The 18,258-nt window shown below is 36.8% G+C and overlaps 4 protein-coding genes across 7 annotated transcripts in view; 2 read left to right on the forward strand and 2 right to left on the reverse strand.

The window, feature by feature from the left end:
• The window catches only part of LOC104812616 (homeobox-DDT domain protein RLT1-like), a 9,376-nt gene extending 5,604 nt beyond the window's left edge, over positions 1-3,772 (forward strand). For 3 of the 4 annotated variants that reach the window (XM_010539879.1, XM_010539877.1, XM_010539878.1), the window contains exons 13-19: positions 1-168; positions 266-940; positions 1,045-1,476; positions 1,705-2,166; positions 2,275-2,379; positions 2,633-2,875; positions 2,977-3,772. In XM_010539879.1, the coding sequence (XP_010538181.1) occupies positions 1-168; positions 266-940; positions 1,045-1,476; positions 1,705-2,166; positions 2,275-2,379; positions 2,633-2,875; positions 2,977-3,642 (2,751 nt within the window). In that variant the 3' untranslated portion in view covers positions 3,643-3,772. Of the gene's footprint in view, positions 169-265; positions 941-1,044; positions 1,477-1,704; positions 2,167-2,274; positions 2,388-2,632; positions 2,876-2,976 lie in introns of those variants that run through there. The other variant, XM_010539880.1, reaches the window with a different exon arrangement.
• A 5,330-nt stretch (positions 3,773-9,102) lies between these two features.
• On the forward strand, positions 9,103-12,805 carry LOC104812617 (receptor-like protein kinase HSL1). The gene is made up of 2 exons (XM_010539881.2): positions 9,103-11,795; positions 12,159-12,805. Exons 1-2 carry the CDS (start codon positions 9,209-9,211, stop codon positions 12,548-12,550), a joined length of 2,979 nt encoding a protein of 992 aa, XP_010538183.1. The 5' UTR covers positions 9,103-9,208; the 3' UTR covers positions 12,551-12,805.
• A 1,610-nt stretch (positions 12,806-14,415) lies between these two features.
• LOC104812618 (glutaredoxin-C9) lies at positions 14,416-15,172 on the reverse strand. Its single transcript, XM_010539883.1, has one exon. The coding sequence runs from the start codon at positions 15,152-15,154 to the stop codon at positions 14,735-14,737; it is 420 nt and encodes a 139-aa protein (XP_010538185.1). The 5' UTR covers positions 15,155-15,172; the 3' UTR covers positions 14,416-14,734.
• A 1,542-nt stretch (positions 15,173-16,714) lies between these two features.
• LOC104812619 (auxin response factor 3-like) overlaps positions 16,715-18,258 on the reverse strand; it is a 4,582-nt gene continuing 3,038 nt past the window's right edge. The window contains exons 8-11 of the mRNA XM_010539884.1: positions 18,184-18,258; positions 18,028-18,103; positions 17,784-17,925; positions 16,715-17,679 (exon numbers count right to left, since the gene is read on the reverse strand). Coding sequence (XP_010538186.1) covers positions 16,976-17,679; positions 17,784-17,925; positions 18,028-18,103; positions 18,184-18,258 — 997 coding nt within the window. The 3' untranslated portion in view covers positions 16,715-16,975. The remainder of the gene's footprint in view (positions 17,680-17,783; positions 17,926-18,027; positions 18,104-18,183) is intronic.

The following is an 18,258-nucleotide window of genomic DNA, read 5'->3' on the forward strand; positions in this document are numbered from 1 at the left end:
TCAGCAGCTGAAAGTGCTTTTGCATTAATGCGAGAGAAAGGTTTGCTGCTTTCACGGAAGTCAAGACATCGGTTGACTCCTGGGACTGTCAAATTTGCAGCCTTTCATGTTCTCTCCCTTGAGGGAAGCAAGGGACTAACTGTATTAGAACTTGCCGAAAAAATTCAGGTATATTCCACATTGGTTCTAGAGTTTCAATTTGACCCTATATTTCATATATGCAGTTCGTATAATTTACATAGTTATTATGATTTTCCTCTGGAAGAAATCTGGACTCCGAGACCTGACTACAAGCAAGACACCAGAGGCTTCTATATCTGTTGCTTTGACAAGAGATGTCAAACTTTTTGAAAGGATAGCTCCTTCAACCTATTGTGTCCGAGCTCCTTATAGGAAGGACCCTGCGGATGCAGAGGCAATACTCGCTGAAGCTAGGAAGAGGATACGGGCTTTCGAAAATGGATTTACAGGTGTAGAAGATGCAGAAAATGTTGTAAGGGATGAAGACTCTGAAGGCGATGCCGATGAGGATCCCGACATTGATGAAATAACCACTCCTGCAAATGCATCAAAAAGTGCAGATGATCTGGGCGAAGAAATTTTTTTATCTGGAAATGGGAAAGACGATATGATTTGCAATGTTAAAGCAGATCTTAAGAACGGGATTGAGAAGGATTTGTCTGCTCTTCCGTCAAGCATCTTGAACAACAATAATGTAGCACAAACCCCTAACGAGCTCTGTACTGCTGGCAAAGACAATGGGGTTAGCTGCGTGGATAACAAGAATGTTGAGGTTGATGAAAGTAACGATGACCAGTCATGGATTCAAGGTCTTACAGAAGGAGATTACTGTCATCTGAGTGTTGAGGAGCGCCTTAATGCCCTTGTTGCTTTAATTGGTATTGCCAATGAAGGGAATTCAATCCGAGCTGTTCTTGAGGTAAAGTTTTGTGCTTTATATTTTTATCAGTTTTCCCCCTTTGGGCTGAGATGTTCTCAACTTGTCATATCTGTAATCTGAATTTTATTGGAAAATGTTGTCAGCATCGCATGGAAGCAGCAAATGCTCTTAAAAAGCAAATGTGGGCAGAAGCACAGTTAGATAAGAACTGCATGAGAGACATAACTGAAACTACATATGAGCAGAAGTCTCTGGAAGTTGTCTCAAATGATCATTCTGATCTTCACAAAGTCCCTTCTGAAAGAACCTTGGTTACAAGGGATACCAATATGAGTCAAGAAAATTGTTCTTCTCAATACGGGTATGCTTCGAAGAGATCACGTTCACAATTGAAATCATACATTGGCCAGAGAGCAGAAGAGATGTATGTATATCGATCTTTACCACTTGGACAGGATAGACGCCGTAATCGTTACTGGCAGTTTGTGACATCATCATCTAGAAATGATCCTTGTTCTGGGCTTATATTTGTTGAGCTACATGATGGAAAGTGGCGGGTCATTGACACGGAAGAGGTAACACTTTTAGTAACTCTACGGTTAGATATCTTTAAAAGACTTAATGGGTCATATCAAAATTTCTTTTTTTGTTCCTTCTTGAAACCGAAGAGTTCCATTCTAAGATTTTGAACTTTGTAGAAAGTTGCCACTAACGAAAGTTACTAAGGGCTGTTTAGTTTTCTAATATATTAGCTTCTTCTACAGGGACTGTGTCTTATATTGTATGGTTTTTGTTTTGCATAGGCATTTGAAGCTCTCGTTACATCGCTGAATATGCATGGGATTAGAGAATCCCATTTACGAATAATGTTGCGGAAGATAGAGGGATCGTTCAAAGAGAATGTTTGTCACAAGTTTCAGCTTTCTAGAAAACATTGCTTGAAGGAAACCTGTGCCGAGAATGAAGTTGCTGGTGTGAATTCCACTCCTGATTCTTCGGCTGAATTTGATGGGTCAAATACCGATTCAGTGGAAACTTCATATTCTTTCGGAGTTGAGCTCGGGAGAAATGAGACTGAAAAGAAGAATTCATTGGAACGGTACCAAGATTTTCAGAGATGGATGTGGTCAGAATCTTGCAATTCATTACCTTTCTACGCTAGGAAATATGGAAAGAAGAGATGCCATCTAATCTTACAAGATTTGGTGGCTTCTCATCTTCCTCTCGGGGTTAGATTGCTCAAGTCACTGCTCGTTTTTCTCGAGGTAAAGCATCAACAAACTCGGCCCAAGTCGAAATCCCGACACAAAGTTTGACAGTCGATTTCTTCCGTACCAGCTTTTGCCAACTTTTTCGGTTTCATCTATTCGCAGGCATCTGTTCCAGATGAGGCTCTTGAATCATTTTGGACAGAAGAACAAAGGGAGAACTGGGGAGTTGAGCTAAATGCTTCATCATCACCTGAGGATCTCATCCAGGTTCTCCTGTACTATATTTCTTTACCTTCCCATTTGGTATTTCTGCAATTATCAGACTTCGGTTCCTTCCTCCATTAACATAGCTTCAAAACAACTGTAAAAGAAACTTGATGATCGCATATGTTAACGATGTCAAACACTTGTTAGATCTGAATCACCATTTTGGCCCTTTGACGTCTGTTTCAGCATGTACCGTCATTGTTCTGCTCGAAAGATAATCTCTTTTTAAACCCGGTTCCCGCTGTGTTTACAGGTATTGACACTCTTTGAGAACGCCATCGAGAAAGAATACTTGTCGTCTGATTTCGTGACGGTGAAAGAGCTCTCGGAAGCTTCTGCTGCTGGTGGTGGTTCAGGACTTGCCCCTGTTCTTCCATGGATTCCACGGACAATATCAGCTGTTGCTTTGAGACTTTCAGAACTTGATGCATCCATTAAGTATGATGTAAAGCAGGAGAAACCCGACCTAACCCCCGAGGATGAAGACGAGCGGATAGTAAGTTTTTCTTTATAAGCTCTTTCTGTTTTCGGTTGCGGGTAGAAAGTCGGTTCCTTTAACTCTTGCGTTGAAGCTAACAGTTTACTCGCTTTATGCAGATGCTACATTCCGGAAACTCTCCGTTTAAAAGCAAAACAATCGAATTGGGAGAAGAACGAGATGAAGAGACAGAGGTTTTCATGGGCTCGAGTAATGGTCGTAACAAACGTGGAAGAGGGAGCTTTGGCCATGGATCCATCAGAAAAACGAAGAGCAAGAAAATGCGAGCCATCGGTAGCGGGAGAAAAGCGCAATCGATTTCCCTTCAGTTGAGCCATGAGGGGACTGGAAGAGGGAGAAGAACAGTTAGAAGACGACCCGAGAGGAGAAGCTTCGACGATAACAACTGTCTGGGAAGGAGAGCTGCCGACATTCTCAGGCCACGAAACGAGGAAGAAGAAGAAGATGATGATGATGATGAAGAAGAAGAAGAAGAAGAAGAAGAAGAAGTGGAGGAGTGGAAAGTTGAAACACCAAGCAGAATGATGATGGAAGGTGTTGAGGAAGGTGATAATGGAGATGATGAAAGTGACATGAGTATGGATGCCGTTGAACCCGTTGAGTACAGTCAGAGAAACTGGGGTTTAGATGATGGTGATGATGATGATGAAGATGAAGATGATGGCGGTGGTGATGGTGATGGTGATGGTGATGGTGGTGGTGTACCAAACTATACAGGTAATGATTACGGCGTAGAATCAGAAGATTACAGCAGCGATACGTGAACTGAACTCTTTTTTAAGTGCTTAGAGAGGGGGCTTAATTAGAAAATGCCTTTTTTCTCTCTCTCAATTTATATATTCATTTGTAACATTTTTAGCATAAAATGCGAATTTAAATCATTCTTTAAATCTCTATTCTTATTACACTTGAATATAACATCAGATATATGTAGGCTTAGTCCTCCATCAAAATATAATTTAAAAAATGATACTAACATAATATTTTCAATTTTAAAATCTCTTGTTTCCAGTTTCTGTGGTGGAGTAAAATTTTTTCCAAACGAAACTCTATTTATTTATTTATTTTATAATTATAAAAAAAATGGTATTTCAAACTTTTTGTATTAACACCGACAAGACTAACATAGAGTAATAATTTTATTTTCAAAATTGTTCTACAAATTTTAGATTTATTTATTCAATATTTAGAAAAATTATTAAGATTTAAGGTGTATATATACGTAAAATTTTATAAAATATGATCGTAAAGAATGAATGTAATCTTAACGTATCTATTGAGGGTATTAGAGAAATTCTGAAAGAAATAATATTCGACTACAACAAAATATTCTGATATAATTTTATTTATTAAAACTATTTAATTAGATACTACACTAATGTTCTAACGATTGCTAAATAAAATATAGTGGATATAATCCATAATTTGGTAAACATGATTAATTAACATTAAGCTGTTAAAACAAATAAAACAACATTTTTATAAAGGCTATTCCAATTTAACGTGAAAAATAGAATTTTCCTTTAGATGTCAACTAGATTTGTGAAGTATCATTATATAGAAAATGGTATAATATTGGGCAAAAAGGTAATTTTGAATACTATGGGTCCAATTACATAAACTGCTTCAGTTAATTATGGTGATAAGAAAATTAACATAAACTAGGAATTTTGAATATAAAATATCAAGAAAAAAATGTAGAATATTGGCGAATTGGTATACACCTAGTTATGGTGATAATCAAATGTACAATAAAATTAGCATAAACTATTAAGAAAATTATCATATATGAGACCCCGTAACATTGTTTTAGGTTGACCACACATCAACCATTCATCAACATACATACGCATTGACATATTGGCTATGTGTACATGTATGTGTATTAGTGTGTATATATATGTGTGTGTGTGTATACACAATGGAGATGTATCAAAAGACGAGAAAGTCGAACTGCAAGATTGGAAATAAAAGTAAAAAAAATCAACTAGAATATTAAAATAGAATAAAAAAAAAAGTAAAAAAAATCAAATAGAATATTAAAATAAGAGTCATATTTGTTATACCAACAAAAAGGGGGGGGGGGGATATGAAATAAATTAACACAAAGAATCAACTAATTGAGTTAGGCTTAAGGGAATAATTATGATTGCAAGGTTAGGAAACTGGCCCTTAGGGGTTGGACCGACCACTTTCTTCTATATGCTCTTTTGCCCCAAAAGCCATCCCTATAATAGTATATTCTCATATTTTACCAAAAAAAGATCAATATATATTGTTCATAACCGACCAACTCACGGATTACGAGACTAAAAGAATTTGAATCTCTAATCTTGAGGTTAAAGGATCTGATACCCAATCAACTATGTATAAAAAATTAAACTATGTAATAAAATAGCGACAAAATTTAACTATTTTGGTAATAATTTGTGTTTCCTCGCTAAAAGTGGTTGGCTCAACTGGTAAGTGGATATGCGCAAAGAGTGCTCCATCCAAGTTCAAACCCCACCCTTGACAAATTACATATTATAAAAAAAAAAATTGTGTTTCTAGAGGTTGTATTTGTTACTATAAAGAAAAGGGGCTCAATTTTCGGATCCTTGGTGACAAAATATAATATCCCATGATTGTAATTTATAATGAAAATCCAAATGGTACAAAAAAATGTTATTTTTTTTTCCAAAAAGAAATCATGATCTTATGTAAAATCTCCAACGTAAATTTGAAGAAAGCAAGGAAATGATTAGAACATTAATTCGGATGTTTTAAATTCCCTAAAAGAAAATCATGGTTATCTTTAGGAGGTCCCACAAATCTCAGGGCATGTGGATAGGTACAACCACATAAAGGTATGTTTGTAGATTTCCAAAGGAATTAGCCTTTTTAGACAAAGTTCTTGTTTGGATTAATTGCCACTTAATTATAAAATCTATATGATTAAGAAAATCATCATTGTTTGCTTTTTTTTTTTGTTACGGTTTACTTAAAACATGTTTTTTATTTAGCTTAAGTAGCAAAACAGCTATAGGGATTTCATTTTAACTCATATTATTAGATTTTTAAACGGTTCATGAAAAGTTTTTTTTTTTTTGTTAATCGAGAGGTTCACCTAGGGGTGTCAAAAAAGCCTCAGGTCCGTTACCCGCCCCGAATCTATCCGTAAAATTTACGGGTTTGGGCCTAAGAAATTGAAGCCCGATCGTCCATCGGGCCGGACCGACCCGAACTCTTGGCCCGAAAAAATAAATATATTATATATTATATAATATAAATATATATAGATATAGATAAATATTTATACATACATGCATAAATATATACATATTAATTCACTAATATTTAAATAAATTTTATTATTATATAAAAATTAAAAAATCTGACTTCTAATTTCTCTTTAATTCACATATATATTAATAAATGTTTTTATCACAACTTTATTTTTTATTATCTTTAGTATATATTAAATTTTTTCTATTTTGATAATTTTTTATTAATAATTTTTATTTTTATTTTGTTATTTTTTAAAAAAAAATCCGACGCCCGGCCCGAACTCGAAAAAAGCCCATTGGTTCGGGCCTCGGGCCCAAGATTTTAAACCTGCGTGTGTTTCGGGTCGGGCTGGCCCGGCCCGTATTTTTTTGGGTTTTTGTCGGACTCGGACCGGCCCGGTCATTTTGACACTCCTAGGTTCACCTGGATCTTCGGCCCAAACTACATCTCCTCAGACCCGGAATAACTTTAGAGTCTAGAGAGCAACACCCTACCCCTTCTTTCCCATCAGCTGATTTCGAACCGGCGACCGAAACCCATAGAACAATACTCTTTCACCACTCGGCTCCCCATTTATGGGTATCATGAAAAGTTAGTTTAGCTCAATTATCAATAAAAAACGTATAATATATTAGCTTCTATATTAATACATCAAGTATAAAAGATTCGTTATACACACTTAAATAAGGTTTGCTCTTATATATATATATATATAAAATCCCATACATATTTCGTTTTTTTTAACGAAGACGACAACATCAATTTACTCTACTGTCATAAATTTGTTATTTTGTAACGCCGTACGGACAAATTTCAGCAGGGTACATTATTAAGTCGGCCCACGAAATTAATAATTTCCAACCACTACTACTGCCACTAGTAACGACAACCGTTTGGACAAAAAAAAATATTTTAACATGAACATGGAGATTGCATGCCGTTTGTTTTGAAGATCCTAAATGATAATCAGATAGATTCAAAAGAAATTTATAAAGTTGTGAATATTATTAAAATAATTTTAAATTTCCATTTTGTAACAATTACAAATTAAATTAATAGAATTCACATAAATATTTTTCTTTAATTTTTAAACAGAAAATGTGAAACAGCTGTTTTATTGTTTTTTAACAGCACACGGTGACTGCATGCCGTTTCTCCACCCACACCCAACCTGTCTAATATGATGACGCGACGGACGACGCGATGTTTCGATGTTGAACTTTAATGACAAATTTTTGAGTGAATTTCAGTTTATCATTTAATTCAAAGACAACACATTTTTTTTAGATATATATATATATATAGGCTTTATGGATTTTTCTTTAAAGTAATTATCATTGGAATTAATTAAACATGTTATATAGTTATGCATACATTAAATTACATATTAAATAAAACCGAACAATCTCATTTGGTAGAGGACCCAAAAATAGAAAGGAAAAAATAATTCACCAGGGATATTTAATACTTTATTAACAATTATTGCAGAGGAAGAGGAATTACGAATAAATAATTTTATTTATGTTATTCATAATAATAATTCTAGAATAAAATTTCTTCATTCATGAACGTTAATACAAATCTCATAAAAGTGCATTTATTATTCGTCGAAAGTATTGTATCATTTATTGTGTCTCAAGAAAACACTATACTCTTCATTTAATATATTCGAAAATATTTTGACTTATAATTTTGTCTTATTCAAGGCTTAACGACATAATTGTGACTTAAGAAACATAACTGTAACTGTTATTATGCATAATGAGTGACAATCCATACATTATATAAAAAATGAAATATTGATTTCAGATTTGTAAAAAACAAGAATTGTGTCTGATTTCACATTATAGTACACAGGATATTTAGATTTAATTTAATTTCTATATTTATCATTTTATTTAAATAAAAATTTATATTATTATATTTTCTATTTATAATTATTTTAACACTTCAATATTTTTTTACCATTTTTCTATTATATTATTTATGAAATTATGATGGTTAATCCCGTCTTTTACTTTCTATTTGATTTAACATCTTCATGCCGTTAATATGTATATTTATGTCAAACTCAAACTAAATTGATATTTTTTTTTATAATGGAGGACCCCTAACTATTATCTTTCAGATGCGTTGGTTAGATAAACCTTCGGTCCGGTAGTAGTCTTTGTATATGAGCCAAACTAAATTGATATTTTATTATAATATAAAAAACAAAAATCGATATATACAACATATAATCATCAATATCGATCTTCAAAATTTTATTGATCCATATCTAAATTTTAATACTCAGTCTAACTATACTTTAAATTTCAATCTCAAATACTTATTTTTCAATTCTTTTATAAAACGTATACAAATATTTTAAAATATTATTATAATTTTTGTATTTATTTTTATTTTTATATTTTAAATTTTATATTAATTAAATAAAAATATTCTATTATCTCCAAATATTATAATCCTTTGTTTAAATAAAAAATCTCCAATAATTCACCTCACAAATCTCAATTAGTATATTTTACTATCTATTTACATCTTCTCAACATTAATAATAGACATCAAAATTGGATGACTCGATATTAATAATAGAAATTAAAATTGGGTGACTGATATGATAAAGGATAAAATAAAATTTTTTCTCAATTTAAATTTGAATTTCTAATTAAAAAGACATATTTTTATATATCTTATAAAAAAAATATAATTGAATCGAAAGTTAAGTTAACTTGTGGATTATAAAAAAAAATATTGATAATAGATTAGAAAAATAGAAAAGAATTATTTACAAACGAATAAAATAATAAAAAAAACTAGGAACAAATTAAATGAAAATACAGGGCACGATTTTGCCTTTTTTACAGTCTCAATAATTTGTCGGTCAAAAATAAAATAAAATTTGGTCAACCCTTTTTACAATATCTCTCAGCCTCTCTCTCTCTGTCTGTAATCTGTGTGTGTATATATAGTTTCACCATCACTTATCTTCCCACTCCGCCACCGCTCTCCGCCGCAGCAGCGCCGTCTCTGCCGTAGGAAAGTGGCCATTGTTGTGGAATGAAGATGACTTTTCTTCTTCTCTTCTTCCTTTTCCCTGTAGTCCTCTCTCTCAACCATGAGGGTCTCATTCTCCAGCAAGTGAAGCTCTCTCTCCTCGACCCCGACTCTTCTCTCTCCTCCTGGAACCCTAACGACGTCTCTCCTTGCCGATGGTATGGTGTCTCCTGCGGCGTGGGCTCCGTCACCTCCGTCGACCTTTCCGACGCTAACCTCGCGGGACCTTTCCCTTCCGTCATATGTCGTCTCCCAAACCTCTCGTTCCTTTCCTTCTTCAACAACTCCATAGCCTCGAATCTTCCTATCGATGTTGCGGCGTGTAAGAGCCTCGAGCATCTCGATCTCTCCCAGAATCTCTTCACCGGCAAACTTCCGTACACTCTGGCCGATCTCCCTAACTTGAAGTACCTCGATCTAACCGGAAACAACTTCTCGGGTGATATTCCGGCTAGTTTCGGCGGGTTTCAGAAGCTCGAGGTTCTGTCTCTCGTGTACAATCTCTTGGATGGGACGATTCCGCCGTTCCTCGGGAACATAAGCTCGCTCAGGATGTTGAACCTGTCGTACAACCCCTTTCGTCCCGGTCGTATCCCACCGGAGCTCGGGAACCTGACGAATCTCGAGGTTATGTGGCTCACCGAGTGTAATCTGGTCGGGAAGATCCCTGACTCTCTGGGTGGACTCGGTCGTCTAACCGATTTGGACCTCGCGCTGAACAAACTGGAGGGTCCTATCCCGAGTTCGCTTGGCGGGTTGGCTCGTGTCGTCCAGATAGAGCTCTACAACAACTCGTTGAGCGGCAAGATCCCCCCGGAGCTCGGGAATCTGAAGTCGCTGAGACTCCTCGATGCGTCTATGAACAGGTTGAGTGGCTCAATACCTGACGAGCTTTGCCGGGTTCCATTGGAGAGCTTGAATCTCTACGAGAACGAACTCGAAGGTGAGCTTCCATCGACCATAGCACTGTCTCCGAACTTGTACGAGCTCAGGATCTTTAGGAACCGCCTCACCGGCGAGTTACCTAGAGACCTCGGAAAAAACTCGCCGTTGAAATGGCTTGACGTGTCAGAAAACGGATTTTCCGGCGAGTTACCGGCGACTTTGTGCGAGAATGGTGAGTTAGAGGAGTTGCTGATAATACAAAACTCGTTCTCCGGCCAAATTCCTCAGAGTCTTAGCGATTGCCGGAGCTTGTACCGTATCCGGTTGGGACACAACCGGTTATCGGATCAGGTCCCTGTCGCATTCTGGGGATTGCCTCATGTTTACTTGCTTGAGCTTGTCAACAACTCCTTCTCCGGCAAAATTGCGAAGACTGTCTCAGGTGCATCTAATCTCTCTATGTTGATAATATCGAACAATGAGTTCAGTGGCTCTTTGCCGGAGGAAATTGGGTTCTTGGACAATCTTAATCAGTTATCAGCGAGCGACAACAAGTTCAGTGGCTCATTCCCTGGTTCCATGGTGAAACTTGGGGGACTGAGTATTCTTGATCTTCATGGAAACCAGTTTTCAGGGGAGTTACCGCGTGGAATCGAGTCCTGGAAGAAACTGAACGAATTGAATTTAGCCAATAACCAATTTTCCGGTAGAATCCCCAATGAGATCGGGAGTCTGTCTGTCTTGAACTACCTCGATCTGTCTGATAACCGGTTTTCTGGTGAAATACCACTCTCTTTGCAGAATTTGAAGCTAAACCAGTTGAACTTGTCGAATAACAGGTTATCGGGTGAGGTTCCTCCCCTACTGGCTAAAGAAATGTATAAGAATAGTTTCCTTGGAAATCCTGGTTTGTGCGGAGACTTGGAGGGAATGTGTGGACGCTTGAGTGAAGCTAAGAACAAAGGATATCTATGGCTTCTCCGGTCAATTTTCATACTTGCAGCAGTTATCTTCCTCGTCGGTGCTGTATGGTTCTACTTCAAATATCGAAACTTCAAGAAAGCAAGAGCCGTGGAGAGATCAAAGTGGACATTAATGTCGTTCCACAAACTGGGCTTCAGCGAAAACGAGATTCTTGAAAGCTTAGACGAAGACAATGTGATCGGAATTGGAGCTTCTGGTAAAGTGTACAAGGTTGTTCTTACCAGTGGCGAGGTTGTAGCGGTCAAGAGACTATGGACGAGATCCATAAAACAGACAGGAAACCATGATCCAGAGAAAGATCAACTACCTAAGCCTCAAGACGAAGCCTTCGAGGCAGAGGTTGAGACATTAGGCAAGATCAGACATAAGAACATTGTCAAGCTCTGGTGTTGCTGTGTCACGAGAGATTGCAAGCTCTTGGTTTACGAGTACATGCCCAACGGTAGCTTGGGTGATCTGCTGCATAGCAGTAAAGGAGGATTGCTGGGTTGGCTGACAAGGTACAAGATTATCTTCGATGCAGCTGAAGGGCTGTCCTATCTTCACCATGACTGTGTTCCTCCGATTGTACATAGAGATGTCAAGTCCAACAACATTTTGATCGATGGAGATTACGGGGCACGAATTGCTGATTTCGGGGTCGCTAAAGTAGTTGACTTGACCTGCAAGGCACCAAAGTCCATGTCGGTTATCGCTGGTTCTTGCGGTTATATCGCACCAGGTTAGTAGGGTTATGTTTCCCTCTCTGTGGTTACATGTCTTAAGTCATTTTCATCTCTTAGGTAAAAACTAGTCCATAGTTCATCTGTGTCTGGTTTATTGCTGGTAAAAAAAAATGCAGTACATCTTTGTCAATAGTTGCAGATGATCCTCCACATTTATAATTTTAGACAATAAAATTTCTGTTTTTCTTCAATTTTTTGCAAAAATTTTACAAATTTAGTTGAGGAACTTAAATTGGCATTCACTCCATGAGTAACTTGAACATGGCTCCACATGTTTGGTCTGCCTTTCTTCATTAATACATCCACTTGGGATTTGAATTTCCCTCCTTCGAATCGTTTTAAAAAAACTCTCTTTGCAGAATATGCCTACACACTCCGGGTAAACGAGAAGAGCGACATATACAGTTTCGGGGTTGTGATGCTCGAGATAGTCACCAGGAAACGACCCATGGACCCCGAGCTGGGAGAGAAGGATCTGGTCAAGTGGGTTTGCACCACACTAAAGGAGAAGGGCATCGATCATGTCATAGACCCGAAACTCGAATCTTGCTTCAAGGAACAGATAAGTAAAGTCTTAAACATCGGCCTCCTCTGCACGAACCCCCTACCCATCAACCGACCCTCCATGAGAAGGGTCGTGAAGATGCTGCAAGAAATAAGCGGCGAAAATCATCACACGGCTTCCCAAAAGGACGGCAAACTGACTCCGTACTACTACGAAGACTCCTCGGATCAAGCAAGCGTTGTCTGAAAACAAACTCCCATTCAAATCCTTACATATACATATATGAAATTCGAATGGGAGAAATTGAAATTCTCTAGGAGAGAAAAGGAACACAGCTCTCCAAATATCCGTTGGCTCTTAAAGTTTGTGACTTTTGGGCAAACTATGATGACTACCCACTTGGGTTTTTTGCTCTCTTGCTTTAGGAGTTTTCTGAATTTAAGGAGAGTAACGTTTTCACTGTAAAGTTATCAAACCCGTCAGTGTGTTAATTTAGATTTATTACAAAAGCGTCGATGCCTAATGCCCAATTTCTGAAAATTTTTATTACAGGATCCTTTCTTGTTGTGATGAGAGAGAGAGAGAGAGAGAGAGAGAGAGAGAGAGAGATTTGTGGGTTTATTTCCATATTTGGTTACAAACAGATTCTGGTTCTTTGAAGAGAATGTCTGAAAATGCACTCAAAAGCCATTGTTACTGTTTCAGGCTCATGTACTGAAACTGTATATTCACATGGCTTTGATGCAATTATAGACAGCAAAATAATAAATAAAATAAAATAAAAGACAGATGCTTTATGTGCATGCTTTTTTTTATTTATAATACCAACAATGTCCATTTGGTTCTATCATAGGGTATTCGAATTCATTTGAAATATAGAATTTTTATTCGAGTCTTGAATTATTCGGATTATGAAATACTCAGTTTTCTAATTAAAGGTCTAAATGTTATAATTTTGATTACAAAAGAAAAAGACTCATCCCAACTTTCTAGGGAAAGGGAAGAGTACTTTTTTTGTTGTTGGGTTTGACACTTTTCAATTTCCAATTGGTTTTTGGATAAACAAAAGAATTAAAGTAAGATGCTTTTTTTAAAAAAATTTATGTAACAATAGTACGATGTTTTATTTATGTAAAAAATTAATGCAGGATATTAAGATAAAACCAAATATGTCACATAAATAGTAAAACATTCCATAGAAAAAAAATACAAAATATTTGAATAACCAAACAAGCAAAGACTGAAGTCTACTCTTACGGATAATGGAGAAGACATGTCGGGATTGACATCAAGCGACAGTGGCATTCCAATTATAGAGGCAACAACTTAGTATAATTTTGTCTTTTTTCGCAACGTTTATTAGTATTATTTCATTTGATTAAACTAAATTACGAGAGGTAGTTAGGAGGCTGATAATGATATATCTAAATTCTGTCGGCTGTTGTCGGAAACATTTAATTTAGTAATTGAATAAGCCTGCTATTGATTATGTCATTGAAAAATTCAATATAACAATTTTCTCTTGTCATGTGCAAAATAAACCTTGATTGCGTAAACAATAAGCATCAAACAATGTATTAATCACCTCAAATTTTGAACCGTAATATTAATTGAATATTGAAAATGAATTGAATAGGATTCAGTGGGAAAACTTTTTTTATTAAAATTTCCGTGGGATATTAAAAGAAAGAAGAATGAAATGAACTCCCTGCAAAAAAAATTAACAAGAATAATTATTCCGCTAGATCCCATTTAACTAAATTTTACTATATCCACTTAAATGTTGTTGGTATTGAATTCCTTTAAATAGTACAGAACTGTAAATACATATGTAATTAATATGTCTCATATTAATTGCAAGACAACTAATTGAAGCATTAAAGAAGAGGTCCCATTTGAGCATAATATTCCTCCTGCCATATGGACCGCATGCATCGTTCACATGTTTAAAACTTTATTTAACAAAAAAAAATTTAATCACCATATATTAAAACTATATTACCATTCCAAAACCTCTTACTGCTTTGATCAATCATGTCACTCTGTATTTTTCGCGTGTATATGTAGATATAAATTATATATATGTATATATAATGGATAAATAGTAAACAATAATCATTAGTAGGGGACCAAAGATCCATAGACGTGATGAAATAATAAGGTTAACGAACCGAGTAATAATGGGCCCATCATGCTTTGTAATGGGCCTAGTGGATCCATACTAAAAGTAGAGGCCCATGAAGAGGAGTTAAAATTTTTGTTTAGGCCTCTATTTCCCGTTCTTTTTCGATGTCGAAAGTTCATAAGAATTGAAAACAATATTAAGCAAATTATGTCGTAATGATATTATATATATATATATATGTATACATATATATACTAAAAACAAAGACAAAGGAAAGATAAAATTTGAAGTGGTGATTATAAAATTCACAGCCATAAAGCGCCAGCCTCCTTGAGAATGGGAACTAACTCACCGGAGATATGAGTGGACATAACCCTATCCAGCCCTCCGAACAACTTCCCCCCCACATATAACGCCGGTAACGCCGCCGTCTCATCAAACTTAACGCCGTTAACGTCAAACGCACTGTCCTCATCCACCTCGTGCACGGCCGGGTTAACGCCCAGCCCGTGAAGCAGCCTCTTCACTACATGGCTCATGCAACACCCTCTCCGTCCCACCACTATCACCGCGTTCTCCGCCACCAGTTTCCCCACGTCCTGGTTTTCGCGGTCGGCGTCTTCCAGCGTTTCGCGTTTCGGAAACGCCCGTGGCTGTGGCTGTTTCCCGGCGTTCAGAGAGAGTTGCGTTCCACAAGAAACCGTTGCTTGCATTGCAGAAATCATTGGTTTTAGTCTCTCTCTCTCTCTGCAAATGTACAGAAGAAAGGGGGGTTTAAACAACGACGGTGACGTAAGATTGTGCGTCACGGGAACTGTGGGTGACGTGTTTCTACGTTGGACTTGTTCTTATGAATCTAGTGGCGCGTGATTCGCGAGAGCTTTCACGACTTTTCCACTTTTTTTGTCTCTAATCATAAATAAACACGTTTTCCTTATTCATAACATATATATATATATACGTATTTATGTATTTACGTATTAATGAAATAATAGAGTATGCATTTTAAAAGATTTTTACACTCCGCCTTTGAGTAAATATAAAACGACCATCGCGATTAATAATTTTTGTTACAATATTATAGTGTGCAAATGATTTTGTTGTTATAATAAATAGATTTTCGATTCATATTATAAAAAACTAAAATAAAGATAAAAAATAAGAGACGCTTAAATATTGAAAATGCTGTTATATATATATAATCATATAAGCTGGTCCATTTCATGGCTATCCCTTCTTAAATTTATCCTAAGAGACGCTTAAACCTCATATCACTTATAATTTCAAGAAACATAAAAATCACACGCACGCATGCATACACACACCCATATATATATATATATATATAGCCATATTCCATGATCCACTGAGAAATTTCCTACGAATTAACAAAAATATATAATAAAAAAAATTGTCGATGGACGGTGAGGGTTGACACGAGTCAACATTATGACGGCGGAGCAGTAGGATGATGACGTCACCGTTTGATTTTAAAGTATCATTTACATCATAATTCGCATCTATAGACGGTCCGTGGCGTACATCATACGTAATTTCCATAATAATATTTATTCTTTTTTTATAAATATAATAATATTTATTCTATGACACCCTGTGGAATTTGCGGTTCTCTATTCTTTTACGAAATTCATATTTACACGTAGTCCTATACATTAATATGTGGTATTATTTGTGTATACATGATTAATATTACAAAATGAAATGAAAAAACCAATTTAGCCTATTAGTCAAGTACACTAGTAATTATTTTCTTTTACACAAATATTAGATTTTGACTGGCGACTATTATACATGCTATGAGATAGACGGTGATAAAAAACCCTTCTGCAATATATTTTTTCTGATTAAAAAATCAATAAAATGTCAAATAATCACGTTTTAAAATACATTAAAATGAAATAACTCGTAAGCAATTTGGTCTGACCACTAAATTACAAAATCCATGCAAAAGCGACGCTACGAATATTATTAATAATATGTATCTGATTGCGTGAATCATTTGGAAAGACGTATTTAAAAATGCATGAAAACATTGACATTTCTTCACCGGAAAAACATATATTCTATATCTATACGAATGTATAAAATGGGTTAACTTTGACTTTATTGATTTTGACTTTGGAAAAATTTATCTTTCATGAATCGATTCGTTTAATTCTCAAGCCACCAAACGAGGTGAGATATAATTCAATAATATGTTAACAAAGAATAAATAATTAATATATTAATAAAAAATTACACCTTTTTTCTAATCCCCCGTCTCATTTCTAGTGGACATTAACATATTTCGGAAAATAAAATACAATAATCCGTAAAAAAGAAACATAAAACTTCAAAAGGGTGTCCGACAGTATTACATGCTCGGTGGGCTTAAACGCTTTAGGAACAACACAAGAGTACGGTTTCAATCTAAAGAAGCATTCTGCAACAAACAAAACGTCAAATTCTTGTCTTAGAACCAAATGGCCCCTTTGAAGGCAGAGTCGTGAATTCATATAGAAGCTCAGAACGCGGAACGCGGAACGCTAAAGAGCGATATCCAGCAGAATGTCTCTCACTGCGTAGATCTCCCTTCGTCCCTGCGAATGGTTGCTCGGAACAATACCTTTCATGGCCATCCCGATCTGCCCTTCCACGCAGGGCATAACTACGTTGCCGCCCTTCTCGGATATCGCCATTTCACCGTGAGTTTCGTCTGTCAGTGAGAAACCAAACAGCCTGCAACTGCTCTTACATGAATCCGACACTACTCTCGAGGAGTTGCCTGAACCACCGTCACTGTCCCAACACTTGTTCTGGTCGCTGGTGGAGAGCGTCGGGCCGACGCCCGAGACAGCGTTTTCGTGGTTCGATAGCTGAAACATCACCATGGACGACGGCGACGATGAAGCGTGGATGGAGGGCGGGAGCACGCGGGTACTGAAGTTCTGACATGGACCCGACCAGATATTTCTCAAGCTCAGAACTTGACCGCCATTATAGATTCCAGAGCCTCCTCCGTTCGGGTAAGATGGAGGGTCTGGAATCGTTTCTTGACCTTGCAAGACCTTATGGAAACCAATGGATTCTCCAAAGCCCGTGGCTTTACGCGGACGAAACCCGCTTCTTGTCTGACCGTTAAGAGCCATACAATCCGATGAGGGATTAATAAAACCCGGAAACATTTCTTGACCTTGCAAGACCCTCTGGAATCTTATAGATTCCCCGAAGTCCGCTGCACGGATCCCGTCTGAACAGAAAGAGACAAGAACTTGTCAGAATAGACGAGAACTTAACAGAAACAAAGGATGTTTCCATAAGCATGAACTATGGAGGGGGAGGATGAGTAGGTACCAGTGACGGGAGGAAAACCAATCCTACTCCTCTTGGGACCAGTTGTTACGAAGCTGCCTGAATTAGAGACAGAACCCGAGGGCTCAATCTCCCATGGCGAGACATGTTGATGCCCGTTAGCCTCGATATCATCCCACCTGACCTGAAAACGACACGAAACACGATAACGATATCATGCTGATTGTTGCAACAATTTGCAAGAATTAACGACAGAAAAAAAGGAGCTTCTTGATTCGCCCGATACCTGGAGGCATCTCCATTTAGAACCGGGCCATCTCAATGGATCCATATCACCGATTCCAGTTATAATCCCGGTGCATCTGACATAAAGCAACAAGGAGTTGAGGCTCACAGTTCAGATGTAAGAGAGAAATGACTCGGAGCTTAAAGCGTAACGAACCTTCTCTCGGTGGCATCTTCAGACTCAACCCGCATCTTGAACCTCATCCCGATGCAAAACGGGTAATCGACGCTC

The sequence above is a fragment of the Tarenaya hassleriana genome, unplaced genomic scaffold (assembly GCF_000463585.1).
Source record: "Tarenaya hassleriana unplaced genomic scaffold, ASM46358v1 Cleome2, whole genome shotgun sequence".
Taxonomy (NCBI): domain Eukaryota; kingdom Viridiplantae; phylum Streptophyta; class Magnoliopsida; order Brassicales; family Cleomaceae; genus Tarenaya; species Tarenaya hassleriana.

Bases quoted from the DNA above. Each gene is read 5' to 3' on its own strand.
- LOC104812617 (XM_010539881.2), top strand. From the start codon at position 9,209: ATGAAGATGACTTTTCTTCTTCTCTTCTTCCTTTTCCCTGTAGTCCTC. The intron at 11,796-12,158 runs GTTAGTAGGGTT...CTCTCTTTGCAG, and splicing joins TTGCGGTTATATCGCACCAG to AATATGCCTACACACTCCGG.
- LOC104812618 (XM_010539883.1), bottom strand. From the start codon at position 15,154: ATGATTTCTGCAATGCAAGCAACGGTTTCTTGTGGAACGCAACTCTCT.